Genomic DNA, 21,664 nt, shown 5'->3' on the forward strand with positions numbered 1-21,664 from the left:
GCTCACCGTATTCGTCACCTGTTTGTCTCCGACAGACGTTGTGTGATCGGTTACTTCAGCATTTGTGATCGCCTGAGAAATCCAATTGTGAGATATCGAAACAAGTATTAAGACMTTAATACATTCACTCACAAATGACCACTGTCCCAGCTGCACTAGATAGATAAGTACATATACCGATACAAYTTACTTTGCATTTAGTAGTCCAACAGCACAAAGAACTAATGAATGTTTGAACACGTTCTTCTTGGCCATGGGCATTCTGAAGCGCCGGCCAGAGGGAAGCCTCTCSAACTGAGGGTGTAGAGGGTGGGAGGGGTTGCTAATGACAGCCAGTGTCTTCTTTTTGGTTGCTTTGTGGAACARAATGCTCAAMTGTGCCTGTGGTCGACCAATTACTTTGCTGGCTGTGTTTACTATTCTGGTCAGTTTGCTTTTGCTCCTCACGCTCAGATGACCATGCCAGACTGTCATATTAAACGCGAGGATGCTCTCCACCAAGCTGCTGTACACCCTCTCCAGAACATCCTGGCTGACCCCAAACCCCTTTAATTTCCTGATTAAGAACAGGCGTTGGCTTTCTTCCAAAAAACTCAGCTTGTTATCAATTTGTGTCCCTAGATATTTAAAACACTTAACCACCTCCACTGGTTGGTCGCTCAGAGAGAGTGGTTGGGACATTGGTAAGTTGTTGCCGTTGATGATCAACTCCTTTATCTTTTCCACATTGATGTGGAGGGCACTTGACCGACACCATTCTTGAAGGTTGTTGGTCTGTTTAAAATAGCTGTCCCCATCTGACGTAGCAACTTTAAAAAAGAGTCCTACCAGAGCCATGTCATCTGCGTACTTAAAAAGGCTCACATTGTTTCCTCGGATCTTCATCTCGTTAGTATAGATAGAGAACAACAACAGTGAWAGGACACACCCCTGGGGCACTCCTGTGTTCTTGCGTCACGGCCCTGYGTTGAATCATGGGAACCATTATCCTCTCCTCCTCATCCTGTTCTCCTCTCATCCTCCTCTCCATGACCTCATCCTCCTCTAAATGCTGCCTCTTTCGTCCCCCTRCCTAACCTCCTACTCTCTTCTCTCTTTCCCTTTCTTGCCGCTCCACTCACTCCTTGTACCTTCCACACTTTTACTCTGTACATCAATAAAAATCCATTTGGCACATGATTATGCTCAGCCACAAAATGGGATGGAGGTGCTATTTTTAGCCGGCTAAGGGAGGAGAGGGAGGGCATGGGAGCGAGAGAGAGAGAAAGGGGGTGGGATAAACCGTTCTTTTCGTTCTGTAGCTGTATGTCGGTCAGAGGCACAGAGCTCTGTGGCAGCTTGGCTAGAGGCGGCGAGAGGGGTGAGAGGCAACGAAGACGAGCAWACGACACCACCAGAAACACAAATAAGACACAGGTAGGAAGCTCTGCTGYATTCTACATAGAACAGGCAAAGCCAGACACCTGGACTGATAGCAATACTAATAGATGGTACGTGCCCTGAGGAAATTGAATGGTTATATCATAGCTGCGTACATGGCCAGGCAATAAGTACACAAAAACAATGTATGTGCTGATGCTCAATGGCAAAATAGTTGATATGCTTAAAATATCATTMATTCAAGTTCAASTATTTTGGTACCCTATGGGATGTGYAGAACAAATATACGTCATAACCTATATTTGAGATTCTGCATAAAATTAAGATATTTTTAGGATAMTAGATGAGATTATGTAATAGGGATTTGTTTTGCTATGTGAATGAAGTCCCCATGCCTAATGTAAGCTAGTAACACTGGTCTGACTGTCGGTTTGTCAGTCTGTCTTCTAAACTCACTGTTCCTGAGACAACATGAGAATATGGAGGGGCAAAATTAGTTGTTTACATGGCGTCCTAAAATGGAGAGCTGTGCTGTGTTACCTTCAATGAAAAGGAAAGCTAGTAGTTTAAGCCCACTCAATGTTAATCTGTGCTTTTATGTATTTATTAGTGTGTGTGTGAACATGTTTTTGTGTGGTGTATGTGTGGGTTATTAGGTGGGTGGATTGTGTGGTGTAAATGTGTGGGTTATTAGGTGGGTGGATTGTGTGGTGTATGTGTGGGTTATTAGGTGGGTGGATTGTGTGGTGTATGTGTGGGTTATTAGGTGGGTGGATTGTTGGTGGTGTGTGGTGTGGGTTATTAGGTGGGTGGATTGTGTGGTGTGTGGTGGGTTATTAGGTGGGTGGATTATGTGGTTTATGTGTGGGTTATTAGGTGGGTGGATTGTGTGGTTTTATGTGTGGGTTATTAGGTGGTGGGGATTGTGTGGTGTATGTGTGGGTTATTAGGTGGGTGGATTATGTGAGTGTGTGTGTGGGTTATTAGGTGGGTGAATTGTGTGAGTGGTGTGTGGGTTATTAGGTGGGTGGATTATGTGTGTGTGTGCCTAATATGAGCACACCCTGAGATGTGATGAGGGAAAGCAAGGTTACCATGGAGACGGGCTCAGCACATCTTTCCTGTAAACGATTGCACATACAAATGAAATACACAAATGCATTTCATATGCAATTATGCATTTAAAAAACATACAAAGAGCATGGTCAATTACACTTTGCCTGTTTTTGACTTTTTCCTTTATTTAACTAGATGCAAATTGATAATTCATAAAAAAATGTGTCATTCTCATGGCATTGTTTACATTTTCCACAATCCAARCTTTGCAAAAACAAAAAGTTATTCTCAGAGACTGACCTGWCCAGCCTCTCTCTCCCTCCTGTTTCCCAGGCATGCGACCCCGCTCCAGACTCCTGGCTAAGAGGTGCCTGCCCACCATCAGGGAGGGCTATGAGGAGCTGGTSCAAGACATGAACCAGGCCAACAGCCGCCACCTCCCTCCCCATGGTCAGGCGCACTCACTGTCTACCCATGACTACTTCCTGTCCATCTGCCAGCTCGCCCGACCAACCTTCCCCCAGGGCGAACCTGACTRTGACATCCTCACGGTGGGCGCTCTGGCCTCCCTGAGGCTGCACAGACTGAGTGACCGTGTGCCACCCTGTCAGCCTCTGATCTCTAAGGTCAGCCGCCACACACAGTCAGAGCARGAGGAGAGTCAGAATRAGTGTAGTGGCCCAGAGAGAGTGGTGGATGTCAGTTCACGTCAGACCTCCAGTAGGGTTGTCCCCAGTGTCTCTGACCCTCTGGAGTTCCTCTATGGTCACAGGGAAGGACTCCTCTCAGCCGCCTGTCGCAGCCATGACTCACAGGGCTGGATGGGCGAAGGGAGTCAGAGTGCGACCCAGCGTCGACCACGACCCCCGGTATGTGCCGGCAGTTTCCCCCGCATGTGTTCCTCGCCCGTGACCCAGCGCAAAAGCAGCTGCCCTGAGCTCTGCCTGATGGACCCCACTGACCAAAAGAAGCCAAACCCTGACCCTGCTCCACCACAGACATCCTCATCAGACCAGCAGAAACCTGRTGCCTCCAGCTCATTCTCATGGACGTTCCAGAATGACCCAGACAGGGCACCTGCAGGTGAGAGGGGGAAGTGCACTCGCTACATGGACAATCACACAATGGTGTCACACTGGATCGCTGACTGTCGCTCGGCCTGGAGAGAAGCCAGAGTCAGGGCGTGCATGCTTCCTGCCATCGCAGAGATGTAACCTTGTGTAGCGTTGTTAATCCACACTTTTAAGTACTGTACATTATGGATCCTTGATGTACTTATGTACCGCTTAATTGGTACATTTGGACAACGCAAATTGAGTTTTCATGCCTGATCTTTTTGTACAGTATGTAATGTAAGACATATTGTAGACTAGCGTATGCCTCACACATATCACAGTAAGTGGAATGTTGACAGTGCCATCAGTATTAGGGTAGTCTCGTAAAGTTGAACAAGACAGGATTTTGGAAGGATGATCACGCGAGACAAGTAGTAGGGYGAATAAAGATGTGTGGAAAAGATGCAGAATTTGCTATAAGGATTATGCACAAAGACATATGACTAAGAAAAAATGACAGGTCATAATCTTTACTATTGAGTGAGTGATATCTCACTCCATTATTGAGATATCAATATTATTGTAAAACATTCTACTTTTCATAACAATGGGAATGGTACAGTTTTAGAATCAGAACGAAGGATAATGTGATCCGATAGCTAGTTCAGGCTCYCTGTAGGAGAGCATTCAAACTCAGACTATTCTCAGTGGTTCTGAAAATGTCTCTTGCGATTTCCTCTMTCATGTATGATATGAGTTATGCAATGACAATGTAGATCTGTGCAAAACTGATGAGTCTATTTAAATCTTCCACTAAGTAAAGCCATGATGAAATGGTACATCATATTCACACTGAGTGAAACAGYATGTGACATTGTAGTATATTCTTTTTTGATTGTGTTTAATGGCCCTCCATGACAGTACAATGAACTCTGTGTCAAAATATACAAATGGAAAGACAACAGTATAATTGACTTGTAAAAGGTTGACAATACAATCGTTCGATCTTGTATGGTATGGCTTTTGTACCTCTGTCCATTGTTGGCTCGTAATCTAATAAAATTGTGTTTTACCCTGCCTCTGAGTGTCCAAAACATAGACCTGTTGCACTAGGAAATATATCCGTATAGTGCAAGATAAACAAGTTATCCTAAACCCTTCTGTGATGGGGAGATAATAAAATTGAAGTCCTGCTCAGTATCAATTTTTTTTACCCCTTTTTCTCCCCAATTGGTAGTTACAGTCTTGTCCCATCGATGCAACTTCCGTACGGACTCGGGAGAGGCAAACGTCGAGAGCCATGCATCCTCCAAAACACAACCCCGGCAAGCAGCACAGGTAATTGACACACTGCTCGCTTAACCTGAAAGCTAGCTGCACCAATGTGTCAGAGGAAACGCCGTACAGCTGGCGACCAAAGCCAGCATGCATTTGCCCGGCCACCACAAGGAGTCGCTAGAGCCTGATGGGACAAGGACATGCCAGCCGGCCTAACACTCCTCTAACCCAGACGACCCTTGGCCAATTGTGCAACACCTCATGGGTCTCCCGGGCGCAGCCAGCTACGACACAGCCCGGGATCGAACCCGGATCTGTAGTGATGCCTCTAGCACTGCGATGCCGTGCCTTAGACAGCTGCGCCACTTGGGAGGCCCCCTGCCCTATATCTTGAAGCATTATGACGRATTCTAAATTCCTAGAATTAACCAGGGATGTTATTTGTACAAAAATTTTACAGGAATTAGATTACAATAATGAATATACAACTGATTTTCAAGACCTTGTATGTACAAGCCTTGTCATGGACATGGCAACTTGAATAATAACTTTGTCAGTCCAATGGTTGATTTGTGCAAACAAGTAACACATTGCCCTCCGGTGATAGCAGTAAGTTGGCCTTTTGTTGAGGTAGGGTAAATCCATTTTATTCAATCACTTTTTGACGGCACCCCTTTTAATTTAAACAAAACTTCCCATACATGTTTGCCCATGGTAGAAGTGCTCAGAAAGTGACTTTTTTTGCCAAAACAATTCAAAAGATTAAGGTGCTCAAAGTTGACCTATTTTGCATAACGTACCATACCATGAGACATCCTTTCTTCACACGATAAGACAGCCTACAGGGAGGAGGTAAGAACCCTGGCAGAGTGGTGCCAGGAAAATAACCTATCCCTCAACGTCAACAAAATGAAGGAGCTGATCTCGAACTCAGGAGAACAGCAGAGCACATTGACAGCCTGAAATGGCCTTCACACAAACAGTGTGTGAATAAAACTCTACAGAAATTCGATTTGGCCCCTGAGACCCTGTGAGGGAAATTTTATGGTTGTGTATCAAATCAATGATACTTTTCTAATAACCAATTAGATGGGTTCATGCAGGTGACTGACTGATTGTGTATGGAGGAATCCTCACTATCACTGATAAGAAACTTGACAGTACGCCCAGAATGTTGCTATGGGAACAACCGAGGTATCTCAGTTTCAAGGTCTCAACTTGGAGAGAGAAAGCCTTGTGAGGTATTGGTCAGTCAAATGTGCGAGCCACCGGTAATTATTAATTATGCTAAATCATGTAAATATAACTTGTCTGTGAATAGCCATGTATAAGACAACTGCAACAGATTTAGACCATGTTAAGAGTTAATGGAAAACTGTTTAAAAATATATTTCACAGTTGAAACACTAATAGTGTCTCATTGTCACGTTCCTGACTTTATTTCTTTATTTTGTCTTTGTTTAGTATGGTCAGGACGTGAGCTGGGTGGGCATTCTCATGTTATGTGTTTCTATGTTGGTTCTTTTCAATAGCCTGATATGGTTCTCAATCAGGGGCAAGTGTTTTACGTTTCCTCTGATTGAGAACCATATTAAGGTAGGCTGTTCACACTGTTGTTTGTGGGTGATTGTTGCTTGTGTCTGTGTTGTTGCACCACATTACTGTCTCGTCTCGTCTTGTTTCGTTAGTGTCGTTCTTTCCTGTTCGTGCGGTCATTGTTATATGTTCTCAAGTTCAGGTCTGTTTACGTCGTTTTTTGTTTTGTCATTTATCAAGTGTGCTTCGTGTTCGTCTTTCTTTAAATAAATCATTATGTCTCATACCTCGCTGCATATTGGTCCGATGCCTTGTTCCTCCTCAGACGAGGAGGAGAACGAACGTTACAGAATCACCCACCAACCAAGGACCAAGCAGCGGGGGTATAGCAGCAGGAGCAGAGTCTGGATTACACTACGTGGGAGGAGATCGACAGTGTGGCGATCGACCCAAGGAGAATGCCGGAGCCCGCCTGGGATTCTCTGGAGCAGTGTGAGGAGGATACCGGCGAATGAGGCAGCATGACGACGCGGTAGGAAGCCTGTGAGTCAGCCCCAAAAAATTCTTGGGGTGGCTACAAGGGAGTGTGGCGAAGTCAGGTAGGAGACCTGCGCCAACTCCCGGCTTACCGTGGAGAGCGAAAGTACGGCAGACACCGTGTTATGCGGTAAAGCGCGCACGGTGTTTCCTGTACGTGTGCTCGCCGGTGCGGGTTATTCCACCTCCCCGCACTGGCGGGCTAGATTGAGCATTGAGCCAGGTGCCATGAAGCCGGCTCAACGCGTCTGGTCTCCAGTGCGTCTCCTTGGCCGGCATACATGGCACCAGCCTTACGCATGTGTCCCCGGGTTCGCCAACACAGCCCAGTGCCGGTTATTCCACCTCCCCGCACTGGTCGGGCGCGGGAGCATTCAAACAGGTAGGTTGGGCAGGCTCGCGTGCTCAAGAGAGCCCAGTACGCCTGCACGGTCCGGTATATCCGGCGCCACCTCCCCGCCCCAGCCCAGTACCACAGTGCCAACCACGCACCAGGCTTCCTGTCTCTCCAGAGCCCTGTTCCTCCTCCACGCACTCTCCTCTGCGTGCGGTGTCTCCAGCCCAGTACTCTCAGTTCCGGCACACGCACAGGCCTACTGTGCGCCTCAGCCGGCCAGAGTCTGCCGTCTGCCAGTCCGCCTGCACTGCCTGTCTGCCCCATTCCGCCTGCCACTGCCCGTCTGCCCAGAGCCGCCTGCACTGCCCGTCTGCCCGAGCCGCCTGCACTGCCCGTCTGCCCAGTGCCGTCTGCGCTATCCGTCTGCCCAGCGCCGTCTGCGCTATCCGTCTGCCCAGCGCGTCTGCGCTATCCGTCTGTCCTGAGCCTTCAAAGCCGCCCGTCTGTCCTGAGCCTTCAAAGCCGCCCATCTGTCCTGAGCCTTCAAAGCCGCCCGTCTGTCCTGAGCCGCTAGAGCCGTCCGTCAGTCAGAGCCGCTAGATGCCGTCCGCCCAGCCGGAGCCGCTGAGCCGTTCGCCAGACAGGAGCCGCTAGAGCCGCCCGCCAGACAGGAGCAGCCAGAGCGCCCACCAGCCATGACCTGCCAGTGCCGTCAGCCAGCCATGACCAGCCAGAGCTGTCAGCCAGCCATGACCAGCCAGAGCCTTCAGCCAGCCATGACCACCAGAGCAGTCAGCCAGCCATGACCTGCCAGTGCCGTCAGCCAGCCATGACCAGCCAGGCCGTCAGCCAGTCCGGAGCTGCCCCTCAGTCCGGAGCTGCCCCTCAGTCCGGAGCTGCCCTCATCCGAGTGCCCAGTCCGGAGCTGCCCCTCAGTCCGGGCTGCCCCTCAGTCCGGTGCTGCCCCTCAGTCCGGTGCTGCCCGCTTCAGTCAGTTGCGGCCCCTCAGTCCGGTGCTCCCTCAGTCCGGGTGTTGCCCCTTAGTCCAGGTGCTGCCCCTTAATCCGTGAGGTTAATATGGAAGGGTGGCTGTTAGGAGGAGGCCACGAAGCGGGATTGACTATGTGGGGTGGGGACTACGTCCAGAGCCAGAGCCGCCACCGTGGACAGATGCCCACCCAGACCTCCCCTATAGGTTCAGTTTTGCGGCCGGAGTCCGCACCTTGGGGGGGGGGGGGGTACTGTCACGTTCCTGACCTATTTCCTTATTTTTGTCTTTGTTTAGTATGGTCAGGACGTGAGCTGGGTGGGCATTCTATGTTATGTGTTTCTATGTTGGTTCTTTTCAATTAGCCTGATATGGTTCTCATCAGGGGCAGGTGTTTACGTTTCCTCTGATTGAGAACCATATTAGTAGGCTGTTTCACACTGTTTGTTGTGGGTGATTGTTGCTGTGTCTGTGTTGTTGCACCACACGGTACTGTCTCGTTTAGTCGTTCTTTTCCTGTTCGTGCATTCATTGTTATGTGTTCTCAAGTTCAGGTCTGTTACGTCGTTTGTTGTTTTGTCATAATCACAGTGTGCTTCGTGTTCGTCTTTCTTTAAATAAATCATTATGTCTTCATACCTCGCTGCATATTGGTCCGATCCTTGTTCCTCCTCAGACGAGGAGGAGAACGAACGTTACACTCATAGTGTATCCTTTGATGTCTCCTACTAGTGCTGGTATTGTGCTTTGTTTTCATGCTATCTGAATGACTCAAATTATAAGAAAATCAATAGGGGCCCCTTGCCATGACATTTTGGAATTTCAATTCTCCCTGTCTCTGTTTGTATTTGGATGATTGCTAGTTTCTCAAAGATTCTTATTTTTTTATAATATATGCTCCATTATCTTATCTGGACTCGTTAGGAACTCACCTTCATCTCATATTAAACTTGTCCATCTATGACAAACAGAATGCATTTTTGGTTTAAAATCTATGAATTTTTTAGATGAATGCAATAAATGATCGCTGAATGTGCTATAGTGATGAAATCCCCTCACCTGATCCTATGATGTAAAGATATCAGGCATGTGCTTTGTCAGTGGCTGTAATGTAGGGTTCAGCCAGGAGTTGGACAGTTGTTGTGGAATTTCTAAAGAATCARGAGAGACTTGGATAATTCTTCAAACAATTATACTTGAATATCGATTAATTATTGCAATAATAGAGCCCGACAATACAGGAAATGCTGAGGTGTTATATAGTGGACCTAAAAATGCTTAGTCATGGCTGGTTCCACCCCTTCCCAGGTGGGTTCCGGCATCATAAGCTACCTTGTTTTCTTTTTGTGGCTATGTGTATCAGGTCATAGTGCACAAACAAGTGATACCGTTAGTTCCGTTACTCCTCTCTGTTCAAGCCAGCCTCTGTTCTCTTCATATCTCCACACAGCTGTACCCTTGGAAGATCGTAAAAGACAGGATGGACTGAAAAACTGTGGTCACTCTTAGAGGCTCTTTGTCTTGACCGTGTGTCACTGGTGTAGAGATGAGTAGGCAGGAGGYGGTCGCAGGTTTAGAACTACTGAATTTATGTAGGCACCATAGATCAAAGCGGGACAAAACCCAAATACTGTTGTGCTCAAAATATATCTTCATAAACAAAAACGCACAGGGCGAACACAAAGTGCAAAATATAAACTACTCAGGAAATAGGAGAGATTCCTTTCAGGAAAACAAGTAACATTTACAATGACCGAGAAAGACAAATGGCGGAGGGAGTATATATTCAGCGATAGAGTGGGGATTAGAACCAGGTGTATCAAACACCTGAGCTGGACAGGAGAGGGAACCAAAGCGGTGTGACACCGTGTGACTAAGTTGAACAGAAGCAGAGTGGAAAAATACCCGCTCCTTCTTACAAGACCTTCAAACAGGCAGTGGAAATATACAGGTTTAAGGCTCCTACAGCACATGTGCATAACAAAGTTTAGCATTAAGAACTATTAAAGTAATTCTTCATTGCATTGTCTCTGCTATACAAGCTTAAAGAGGTTAYACARGATTTTTCCCTCACACTCCCTGGTTTTGARACTCATGTCAAAAATCATAGTAAAGAAATGTTAACAGAAATATAGGTAGATCAAACAGGAGTACATGCTTCATCAGTACACAACAGACCCGACCCGGGCCCAGCAGGGCTCTCCTTCCACAATGACCACCTCCACGAATACATTTACACGTAAATMATTTTATCTAACCCATAACACATTAATTTCTCCCTACTTATAYAGTAATAAACATACAAAGAAAAAAYTGCTCAAGTCAATTACAAAAMAATCATTCAGTTTCCAAATCTTAATTAAAACCTAATTAATTATTCTACCCAAATTTAGAATGACATTGCTCAGTGAATCACGTTAGTTCTATCAGTCAAAGTTGAAACCCTCAACTTAGCACTGTCACGTTCTGACCTTTATTTTCCTTTGTTTTTGTCTTTAGTTAGTATGGTCAGGGCGTGAATTGGGGTGGGCAGTCTATGTTATGTGTTTCTATGTTGAGGTTTGTCATTTGGCCTGATATGGTTCTCAATCAGAGGCAGGTGTTTTGCATTGTCTCTGATTGGGAACCATATTAAGGTAGCCTGTTTTCACTGTTGGTTTGTGGGTGATTGTTCCTGTTCGTGTGTTCCTGTTTTTTTTGTTGTTCAACTAGTTCAGGACTGTAGCTATCGTTGGTTTTCCGTCTTTTATTGTTTTGTTCATATTGAGAAGTATTCTAATAAATTATGGATACGCGCTGCGCTTTGGTCCTCCTCTCCTTCTACCGACGAAAAGCCATTACAAGCACACATCGGCACTAGCAGAATGTACATTTACATTAACATAGTGTAATTATCCATAATTCTAGCATTAACTTTCTCATCACAGTTACAATTACAGATAATATCTCAATGCATTCTTAGTCTAAATTACTATACATTTCACAGTGTGTAGACCTCCACAATCAACCTGATACCCCAAGTAACAATTTGGTTAAGCCTAATCAATTACGGGCACAGTTGACCAACCCCCTCACTCCCCGCACTCAATCCTTCTTCATTTTCAGATAGCTTTACAGTTTGACTTCCCAATGGCACACATGTTCAAAGTGGATGGCCCATGAATAATCTCCCAATTTCAATGTCAGAGGAATAATCGGATTTTCCCAAACAGACTGATATCTCACCTGGCCGGACCCACCTTTACCACCACTTATGTCTTGCTCATTTGCCAACCAGGTATACCAGCAACATGAGAAGTTTGGAATGGATCTCTCCATGCTCACTCCACGTGGACTCCTGTCGCTTTCCTGAGAGAAAAGGCACGAGGGAAAAGGCAGTTGATAGTTTCGACGACGCTGTGTACAGGTGCTGGCTCGGACTCAGGTCTCATTGCAGAAGTAGTTAAGGACCATACTRAATGCGATTTTCACCATTACTTCAGCCAGTCGGAAAGAGTATGAGGTCCACACTGTCTGGTCAAATTATCCATGCATCTAGATACCATATGTGGTCACCTTCGGCATAACCTCAAGAGAAGATCAGAACAAATTTAGTTTAGGGCATTTCTGCTTCAGGAAATCCAGACAAACTATTTACTATGACAAATTATTACTTCTACCAATAGAAATTSTATTAATACAATTTCTAAGACATGTCATAGAGATTTTTTTCTTCTTCTAATTGGCTTATACTCCCCCATCATATCGATGACCTCACCACAGAGTTACAGGGTCAGGGAGGTAGACRGCTAATTMTTAGGGAGAAATCGCGACCATCCAGCAGACCCAATCTGGTGAGATTYATATTAAAGCAAGACAGAAACAGAACAAACAAAAACAAACCGCCATATMCTTCTGCATATATCCTTTGATACACTTTATCCTGTTACAGGCAGGCATGTGAACAAAACAATCTGCATATTTAACCAAAAAGCCTCAGGGGACTGGTAATCCCCCCTTTTGACACATGATTCACATCGTGATTAATGTGTAAAAAAAAAACTGCTGGTTAAACAAATATAATAAATCGAATTAGAATTAATACCCTTACATTTGACTTTTAAATCAGTATTACATATGACCTTCAAATCATCACCCAATGTTACTCACCTTTCCAGTGAGGGTGATCAAACCACACTAGAAAGTCAGGACAGAGGTCATTCAACCCCTTTGAGTGTTTCTTTCCCTTTCMTTTCACCTCAGAGTAATTATTTAAAAACATTTCATATACCAGGTTTACATTGGGTTTTTTCAGTACATTTCTTATCAAAATAATTCACGTTTAATTAAAACTGTAATTTGTGGGCCCCTTAAGGTACTCTCTAACCTGTGAAAAACCCACTAAAACCAAATGAAAAGACCCCACACAATAAATACAAATTCACATAGTGCCTACATTCTTCATAAAATCAGAATAATTAATTGGATCGTTTCCTGCATGTGACTGGTCGTCGTCGCACAACCTCGGCCTCCCAAGAAACTGAGCACTGCTTCCAAAACATTTTCCGGGCGTTCTGCCAATTGGTCTGAGAAGGAGGTCATGACACCCAGTCACCTGCATGAACCAAGGAYGATACAGTCCCTACAATTCAATGCCATCTCTTCATAGACAAGAAAATATTGAATGCATAAAGCAGTGCATGTAAGCAATAGTTCATAATGTAAGACAATGTCATRATCTAAGCAGAAATATTCAACCAAGCAAAATATGAAACGTTGTAAAAGAATGCTTTATTACACAAGTACATTATCTTTGTAAATGGCTTCTGTTGTGCCACTGAGTTTAAAATGTTTAACATTCTACACATACCATATACAGTTCTAAACTGCCAGTGTCAAAGAAGGCCAAGTGGATCCTTTCTCAGCAAAGCGCTTGCTCCTAGTTTAGTAAAGAACACCTTGCAATCACAGAGTCTGGGCGTTCAGCCAATATTCCACTCCCACTGAGCCGACCTTGTGAGAGCAAACCTCTGTCAACAACAGGTGCATTTCTAAGTATGTGAAATAAATGTGTCTTCAGCAGTAAAGGGTAGCCGTCGTTGTCATGGTCCGAATCACACATTTATTTAACCAGGTAGGCAAGTTGAGAACAAGTTCTCATTTACAACTGTGACCTGGCCAAGATAAAGCAAAGCAGTTCGACACATACAACACAGAGTTACACATGGAGTAAAACAAACATACAGTCAATAATACAGTACAAAAACAAGTCTATATACAATGTGAGCAAATGAGGTGAGATAAGGGAGGTAAAGGCAATAAAAAGGCCACGATGGCGAAGTAATACCAATTATAGCAATTAAAAAACACTGGAATTGTAGATTTGCAGTAGGTGAACGTGCAAAGTAGAAATACTGGGGTGCAAGAGAGCTAAATAAATATATACAGAGGGGATGAGGTAATCGTTTGGGCATTTATAGAGGGACTATGTACACGGTGCAGTGATCTGTGAGTGCTCTGGCAGCTGGTGCTTAACCTGTCTAGGAAGCGGGTTCCGCTAGCGGAAAAAATTCTCTTAATCCAACCACAGTGTCCGATTTCAAAAAGGCTTTTTTGCGAAAGCAGAACATATCATTATGTTAGGTCAGCAACTAGTCACAGAAAGCATACAGCGATTTTCCAACCAAAGAGAGGAGTCACAAAAGCAGAAATAGAGATTAAATAATCACTAACCTGATATTCTTCATCAGATGACACTCCCGGACAACATGTTACACAATACATGTATGTTTTGTTCGATCAAGTTCATATTTATATCCAAAAACCTCAGTTTACATTTGGCTTTGCCTCCAAAACATCCGTGAATTGCACAGAGCCACATCAATTTACAAGAATACTCATAATAAACATTGATAAAGATACAAGTGTTATTCACAGAATTAAAGATAACTTCTCCTTAATGCAACCGCTGTGTCAGATATAAAAAAACTTTACGGAAAAAGCCAAACCATGAATAATCTAGTACGGAGCTCAGAGACCAACACAACCCCAAACAGATATACGCCATGTTGGAGTCAACAGAAGTCAGAAATAGCATTATAAATATTCACTTACCTTTGATGATCTTCGTCAGAATGCACCCCAGGAATCCCAGTTCCACAATAAATGTTTGATTTGTTCGATAAAGTTCATCATTTATGTCCAAATACCTCCTTTTTGTTAGCGCGTTTAGCCCAATATTCCAAATTCATGACGCGCGATCACTAAGGAGCAGACGAAAAGTTTAAATGTTCCGTTAAGTCCGTAGAAACATGTCAAAACGAAGTATAGAATCAATCTTTAGGATGTTTTTAATATGAATCTTCAATAATGTTCCAACGGAGAATTCCTTTGTCTTCAGAAATGCAATGGAACTCAAGCTAACTCACGTATGGTCAGCTCGTGCTCTCTGGGAGAGACCTTACTCAATCCCCTCTGTCGCCCCCACTTCACAGTAGAAGCATCAAACAAGGTTCTAAAGACTGTTGACATCTAGTGGAAGCCTTAGGACGTGTCAATATGAACCCATAGACACTGTGTATTCGATAGGCCAAGAGTTGAAAAAACTACAAACCTCAGATTTCCCACTTCCTGGTTGGGTTTTTCTCATGTTTTCACCTGCCATATGATTTCTGTTATACTCACAGACATCATTCAAACAGTTTTAGAAACGTCAGAGTGTTTTCTATCCAAAATCTACTAATAATATGCAATATATTAGCAACTGGGACTGAGTATCAGGCAATTTACTCTGGGCACGCTTTTCATCAAATGTGAAAATGCTGCCTTAGCCCAAACACAGGTTAAAGCTGGTGAGGAGAGAAGTTTTCCAGTTTCAGAGATTTTGTAGTTCGTTCCAGTCATTGGCAGCAGAGAACTGGAAGGAAGAGCGGCCAAAGGAGAATTGGCCCTGGGGTGACCAGTGAAATACACCTGCTGGAGCGCGTGCTACGGGTGGGTGCTGCTATGGTAGACCAGCGAGCTGAGATAAAGGCGAACTTTACCTAGCAGGGTCTTGTAGATGACCTGAACCAGTGTGGTTTGGGAACGAGTATGAAGCGAGGGCCAGCCAACGAGAGCGTACAGGTTGCAGTTGGTGGGTAATATATGGGGCTTTGGTGACAAAATGGATGGCACTGTGATAGACTGCATCCAAATTGTTGAGTAGGGTGTTGGAGGCTATTTTGTAAAATGATATCGCCGATGTCTAGGATTGGTAGATGGTCAGTTTTACGAGGAAGTTTGCAGCATGAGTGAAGGATGCTTTGTAGCGAAATAGGAAGTCAATTCTAGATTTAACTTCTGGATTGGAGAGTTTGATGAGAGTCTGGAAGGAGAGTTTACAGCATCTAACCAGACACCTAGGTATTTGTAGTTGTAATCAGAACCGTTCAGAGTTGTGATGCTGCGACGGGCGGGCAGGTGTAGCAGCGATCGGTTGAAGAGCATGCATTTAGTTTTACTTGTATTTAAGAGCAGTTGGAGGCTATGGAAGGAGAGTTGTATGGCATTGAAGCTCATCTGGAGGGTAGTTAACACAGTGTCCAAAGAAAGGCCAGAAGTATACAGAATGGTGTCGTCTGCGTAGAGTGGATCAGAGACTCACCAGCAGCAAGAGCGACATCAAATCGGAGGGCCCGACAACAGGCCCTCCGATTTGACACACTGAACTCTATCGAGAAAGTAGTTGGTGAACCAGGCGAGCAATCATTTGAGAAACCGAGCTGTTGAGTCTGCTGATGAGATGTGGTGATTGACAGAGTCGAAAGCCTTGGCCAGTTCAATGAATACGGCTGCACAGTATTGTTTCTATCGATGGAGGTTAAAATATCGTTTAGGACCTTGAGCGTGGCTGAGGTGCACCCATGACCAGCTCTGAAACCAGATTGCATAGTGGAGAAAGGTACGGTGGGATTCGAAATGGTCTGTTTGTTAACTTGGCTTTCGAAGACCTTAGAAAGGCAGGTAGGATAGAGATTAGGTCGTTAGCAGTTTGGCGTCAAGAGTGTCCCCCCCTTTGAAGAGGGGGTGACCGCAGCTGCTTTCCAATCTTTGGGAATCTCAGAACCCCCTACTGCCTGATAAGAGTGAGTGATAGCTAATAATAACTGAGCCTGGTGTCACGGCTCCGTACGTATCAAACAATACGTTTCGGCAGAATCATCTTGAAAAGAAAGGCAAGCTACAGGATTCTTAGCTCCGGCCTGAATTTGTTAGGGTACCAGATTTTGCCGCTCTCCTTCAGACACACTCAGCTCGGCATGATGTGGGGACAGGAGAAATGGGGAGGCTTGGGCGAGTTGTTGTGGAGGGTGCAGTGCTGTTGACCGGGGTAGGGGTAGCCAGGTGGAAAGCATGGCCAGCCGTAGAAAAATGCTTATTGAAATTCTCAATTATAGTGGATTTATCGGTGGTGACAGAGTTTCCTATCCTCAGTGCAGTGGGCAGCTGGGAGGAAGTGCTCTTATTCTCCATGGACTTTAGTGTCCCAGAAATGTTGAGTTTGTGTTGCAGGAAGCAAATTTCTGCTTGAAAAAGCTAGCCTTGGCTTTTCTAATTGCCTGTGTATATTTGTTCACATAGGACTATTACTAAATTATTAACTTTTTCCTAATCATTAGTGTTTACCCAAACTATAAAATGAGGTAATAATAATTGGAAATGGTCCAAAAAAACTCTAGCCCCATACGTTTTTGCCCACGGCTTATCTATTTGTCGGTCTCAAAGCRCAATCCTTCTAATCATTATTTAACTTTGTATTGAAACCTCAGCTTCTTCAAATGACTAAAATCTGAAATTAATTAGAGTGATATCCAAAAACCACAATTAATAATAATTTACATACTGTCAACACTCATTCAATGTACATCAACCCTCCTTATCAATATCTTTGTCACAATCACTTATCGTAATGTTTAGAAAACAAAACAAACATGTTTATGCTCCCCTTATTAGGCAATGTTTTCATTGTAGTCTACCCTAATAATGTTACTCTATATTTTATTTCCAACCTCTGTTGGATATTCACTTTCTGCTTCACAGTTATTAAATGTCTATTATTTTAAGATTAACATGTAATGCGCCGAATTTATAAAATACATCGGCTAATTTCAGAAGGGAAAATATAAACTTGAGTGAGCTTACTTTCTAAGGTAGCTGTCGAGACTAGGTTTCTTTTAGTTGATAACTTTCACTATAACTGACCTGCACTGTCCATCAGTCCCCTGTAGATGTCGCTCTCTGTCSATAATAAGTCTGGCGCCTGAGACAGCGAAGACAGGAAATCAGACACTTTCCATTTAGCCTACTCACGAATTGGTTTAGAACGTCAATGTTTGGAATATCAACAAAAAGTCCATCGGGAGTACAATAAATGATAGTCTTAAGTTTAAAAAAAATCTCTACATGTTCAACATTTCAATGGTTCCATTTAACAGGGCATAGGTTGTGTTTCAAAATGTATTACCAGGACGAAGGAAATCCCATAAGCATTTATTGTTTTATTAGTTAGGGGTAAGTCAATTCCTCGCACTTTTACCAAAAGTCGCCATACGCCAGTCTTTTTCTGAGACTATTTCCCAGACCCTGTAGACAGTCATATAATGCTTTAACCTTATCTTTATCAAATGATCCATGAAGGGACCAATTCAGAATAGTTTTCTTACCCCTTACGTACGTCTACGTTTGGGTGTGCAAGTTTGTATATTATTATTYCCATTATTACTTCATCAAATCTCCAGTAATCAATTATAAACACAAACAATTTCTCATTCATTTTCTCATATCTTCACAGAATCCATATATTGGAACSCCTAGATAACATTCTATATCAAAASGTATTAACCAAATACAGTATTCAACTCTCACTTCTCTATTTTCACTACTCATAGCGCTCAGGCTGCATAGACATTTATCCTATGCCTACAAACAATACTGCCAATGCCAAANGTATTCAACTCTCACTTCTCTATTTTCACTACTCATAGCGCTCAGGCTGCATAGACATTTATCCTATGCCTACAAACAATACTGCCAATGCCAAATCCCCACTCTGGGATTTAGGATCCTTGTCACTTTWTTCACCACAAATTCATTTTTAAATTGACTTACTGAAATTCAGTGGGTTGTCCTATTCAGGTTCGTGAATGTGACGTGTTCCCCCAGGCAATCATCATTGGAGGTGTGGTCAGGGCGGGTCCACGTCGTCTTTGGTCGGACAGGAATTTCCTTCCCTCTCCCACGAAGAGAGCCACCGGTGTCTCCTACGCAGACCTTCATTGATGCTCCCCGCAGACAGAATCACACATCCTTTTTCGTGATGCCATTAAACTACGTCCACCCGCATCGCACTATGCAGTAGAACATCCCACTTCTGACACCAATCCTATCATAGTTCCTCTCTCACTCATCCTCACTCACACACAAAATAGAGGAGTGATCAGTTCCTACAACCTAAATCGTATAATTGCATGGCTGCTAAAATATTGCCCAATTCGTCATTGAACCACTGGAGAACTAATCCAAATTTGTATCTTACCCACATAAAAAGTAAACAGTTTTGCTATGATACTTAGTTTCAACTGTATGAGAAGCAGTTATTTTTGTCCRCTGATCTCTTAGGGCTGTCTGTTGGCTGTGGGCTTCAATTCTACAGAAGTATTTTCTTATTTCTAAAATGAGGTTAATAGCTATCACAGGTGCACCTTACTATTTTATACCATATAATATCAATGCACTTCTATTAATCTCTTACTGATCAGTTCCACAGGCTCRCCTAGTTGAGAACGTTCCTCAGAACTTCACACACGAGTCTCGTTGCCTAGAACCAACAGGCTCACCTAATTGAGAGTGCTCCTCRGAGCCTTCCACACGASTCTCGTTGCCTAGAACCAACAGGCTCACCTAATTGAGAGTGCTCCTCAGAGCCTCCCACACGAGTCTYGTTGCCTAGAACCAACAGGCTCACCTAATTGAGAGTGCTCCTCAGAATCTCCCACACTAGTCTTGTTGCCTAAGGCCCACCAGTTGCTACTGGCTTTTTACAGAAATAATTGCTTTCAAGAAAAAACWATCTCACCTCTATAGTCTATGTTCAGGTACACACCTGCTGACGCGTCCTACTTGGATCTTAGGCGGGTTCCATCTGCTMACTCTTGRAGTGTGGTTTGCCCTGAGTACCCAATGAGGGTTACTCCTGTGCAGTTTACCCAGGTCCTCAGGAGCAGACAGCAGATGAAGGTCAGCATCCCATCCTCGTTGACAAGAATGTCGTGGAAGTGCTAAAGAATCAGGAGAGACTTAGATAATTCTTCAAGCAATCATACTTGAATATCAATTCATTATCGCAATAATGTCATACCCACAGAAACTGGGGAACGTAACAGTATGACAATTGAGTACTTTTTCCACCTCTGTCCACACAGCTGTGYCCTTGGAAGATAGTAGAAGACAGAATGGACCAAAATACTGTGGTCACTCTCAGAGACTCTTGACTGTGTGACTAAGTTGAACAGAAGCAGAGTGGCAAAAAATACCAGCTCCTTCTTACAAGACCTTCAAGACAGACAGTGGAGAATATACAGGTTTTGGCTTGTGCCATACAAAGTTAGCATTAAGAAGCTATTAAAGTTAATTCTCATTACATTGTCTTTGCTATACAAGCTTAAAGAGCGTTATACAGGATTTCTCCTACACACTGTCGGGAGAGCGATTGGAAGGTAGGAGGGACATTCCCAGCTTCAAGTGGTTTTCAGATTTCACATCCTATGTCACACCGGCGCAAAAAAAAGTAACTACTCTGTCCGTGGTGAACAAAATAAACAAAATCATTTAGGCTCTTGAAATGCATCTGTGCATTGGTAGATGTGCTATACTAAACAGTTATTACACTGTTATAGACTTTCATTACACTATTATTGACTTTTCTAAAACACTATTACTTTTATTTTTTTAATTGAGCCTTTATTTAACTAAGCCAGTCAGTTAAGACAAATTCTTATTTACATGATGGCCTACCCCGGCCAAACCCTAACCATGCTGGGCCAATTGTGCGCCGCCCTATGGTACTCCCAATCACGGCCGTTGTGATACAGCCTGAAATCGAACCAGGGTCTGTAGTGACACCTCTAGCACTGAGATGCAGTGCCTTAGACCGCTGCTCCAGTCGAGAGCAAATTCTTACATTGCTACAGTACATTGTTAAAACAATAGACCTACATTGTGAAGAGTGGGTGAAATCATAAATGGTTTGCATTAGCACGGGAGCTGAGGGACCAGTTGTTCCATATGAAATAAGTTACTAGAGACAGAAAAAAGCATAAGTGCACAGGACACAGACAAAAAAAAAGTTTAATATTTTTATTCATAATACAAAATTCAACTACATTGCTACAAAGAAATACATATAATGACGCTAATCTTCATAGTATGACAAAATTGTCTCACGTCAGAGTATCGACAATGGCCATCTGCACTGATCTGTCTGATAACTCCAGGACACTCTGGGATAGCTTAAAAAAGTCTGGTACAATATGCTGCCCTAACATTCTTAAAATCGGTACCAAGACGACATCGGTCAAAAGAGACTCAATCTTACCTAAAACTATAACCTGTCAGGCCTAATGTTGATATATTTTTTTTCATGAGCAAGTCTTCACTACCTAATTCTACATCTAGCTAAGGTGTTTTGTGGTTTTAGAATCAGTTTTTATGAAATTCGAAATGTGCCCGAAAATYTSCTAGCTAGCTAAGGTTAACATWTGCAATCGCTGRCTGAACCAGTTTCAAATCAATCCAGAATTACGCAAAATGCCAGTTCACACATTCAATGATTAATACTCCCTCTAGCTAGCTAGTGTAGTGAAATTGTAGCTAATAGAACAAATTGGTTTTCATKATAAGGCAGTTAGTTTCTATTCTGCTGTGATTGAGTTCTGCATCACACAGCTATCCAGATACMTGCGCTAGCTGCGACRTTATGGTRTTGGCCAAATGTTACAAAGTAGTGAGGCGCAGTGCCAGCTRTCAGAATCAGATACATRCTGATTTCTGAGAACAGTTCCATAACTTTRGGGCTGCTGTACAACTTCATCAACAAGCTGGCAAGTTAGCTACCGTAATGRCCATTCAAACAAGCWCACACTCGGCTGCTAGCAGGTGCAAGTTTGCTCAATTGATCGAGCATGGTTTGCCATAATAACCACTAGCCAGTGAGGTTGCTGCGGAAAGTGGAGTAATTTTCAGAATAAAGCCCCACAGCGGAGGTGTCATAATACCCATAAAACCTAGCCGTCCACYATTCACTTTTCCCATAGGGGATTTTTAGAAACACTTAAAATAAGGGCTGTGTTTTGTGCAGGCTTACCCTGGCGTGACGTTTGGATAACCATGTAAATCTCTCAGTCACCTCAGACAAGGTGACTTTTATCAATATATTCTGCTTTATTTACTCACAGATTCGAAAATGCTAGTTGGATGACT

General features: G+C 43.7%; 1 protein-coding gene across 1 annotated transcript; it reads left to right on the top strand.

The window, feature by feature from the left end:
* Positions 1-1,271: 1,271 nt before the first annotated feature.
* LOC111950809 (uncharacterized) lies at positions 1,272-4,568 on the top strand. Its single transcript, XM_023968709.2, has 2 exons — positions 1,272-1,416; positions 2,770-4,568. The coding sequence occupies exon 2, from the start codon at positions 2,772-2,774 to the stop codon at positions 3,648-3,650; it is 879 nt and encodes a 292-aa protein (XP_023824477.1). The 5' UTR covers positions 1,272-1,416; positions 2,770-2,771; the 3' UTR covers positions 3,651-4,568.
* The last annotated feature ends 17,096 nt before the right edge of the window (positions 4,569-21,664 follow it).

This window comes from Salvelinus sp. IW2-2015, linkage group LG23, assembly GCF_002910315.2.
Source record: "Salvelinus sp. IW2-2015 linkage group LG23, ASM291031v2, whole genome shotgun sequence".
In the NCBI taxonomy this organism is placed as follows: domain Eukaryota; kingdom Metazoa; phylum Chordata; class Actinopteri; order Salmoniformes; family Salmonidae; genus Salvelinus; species Salvelinus sp. IW2-2015.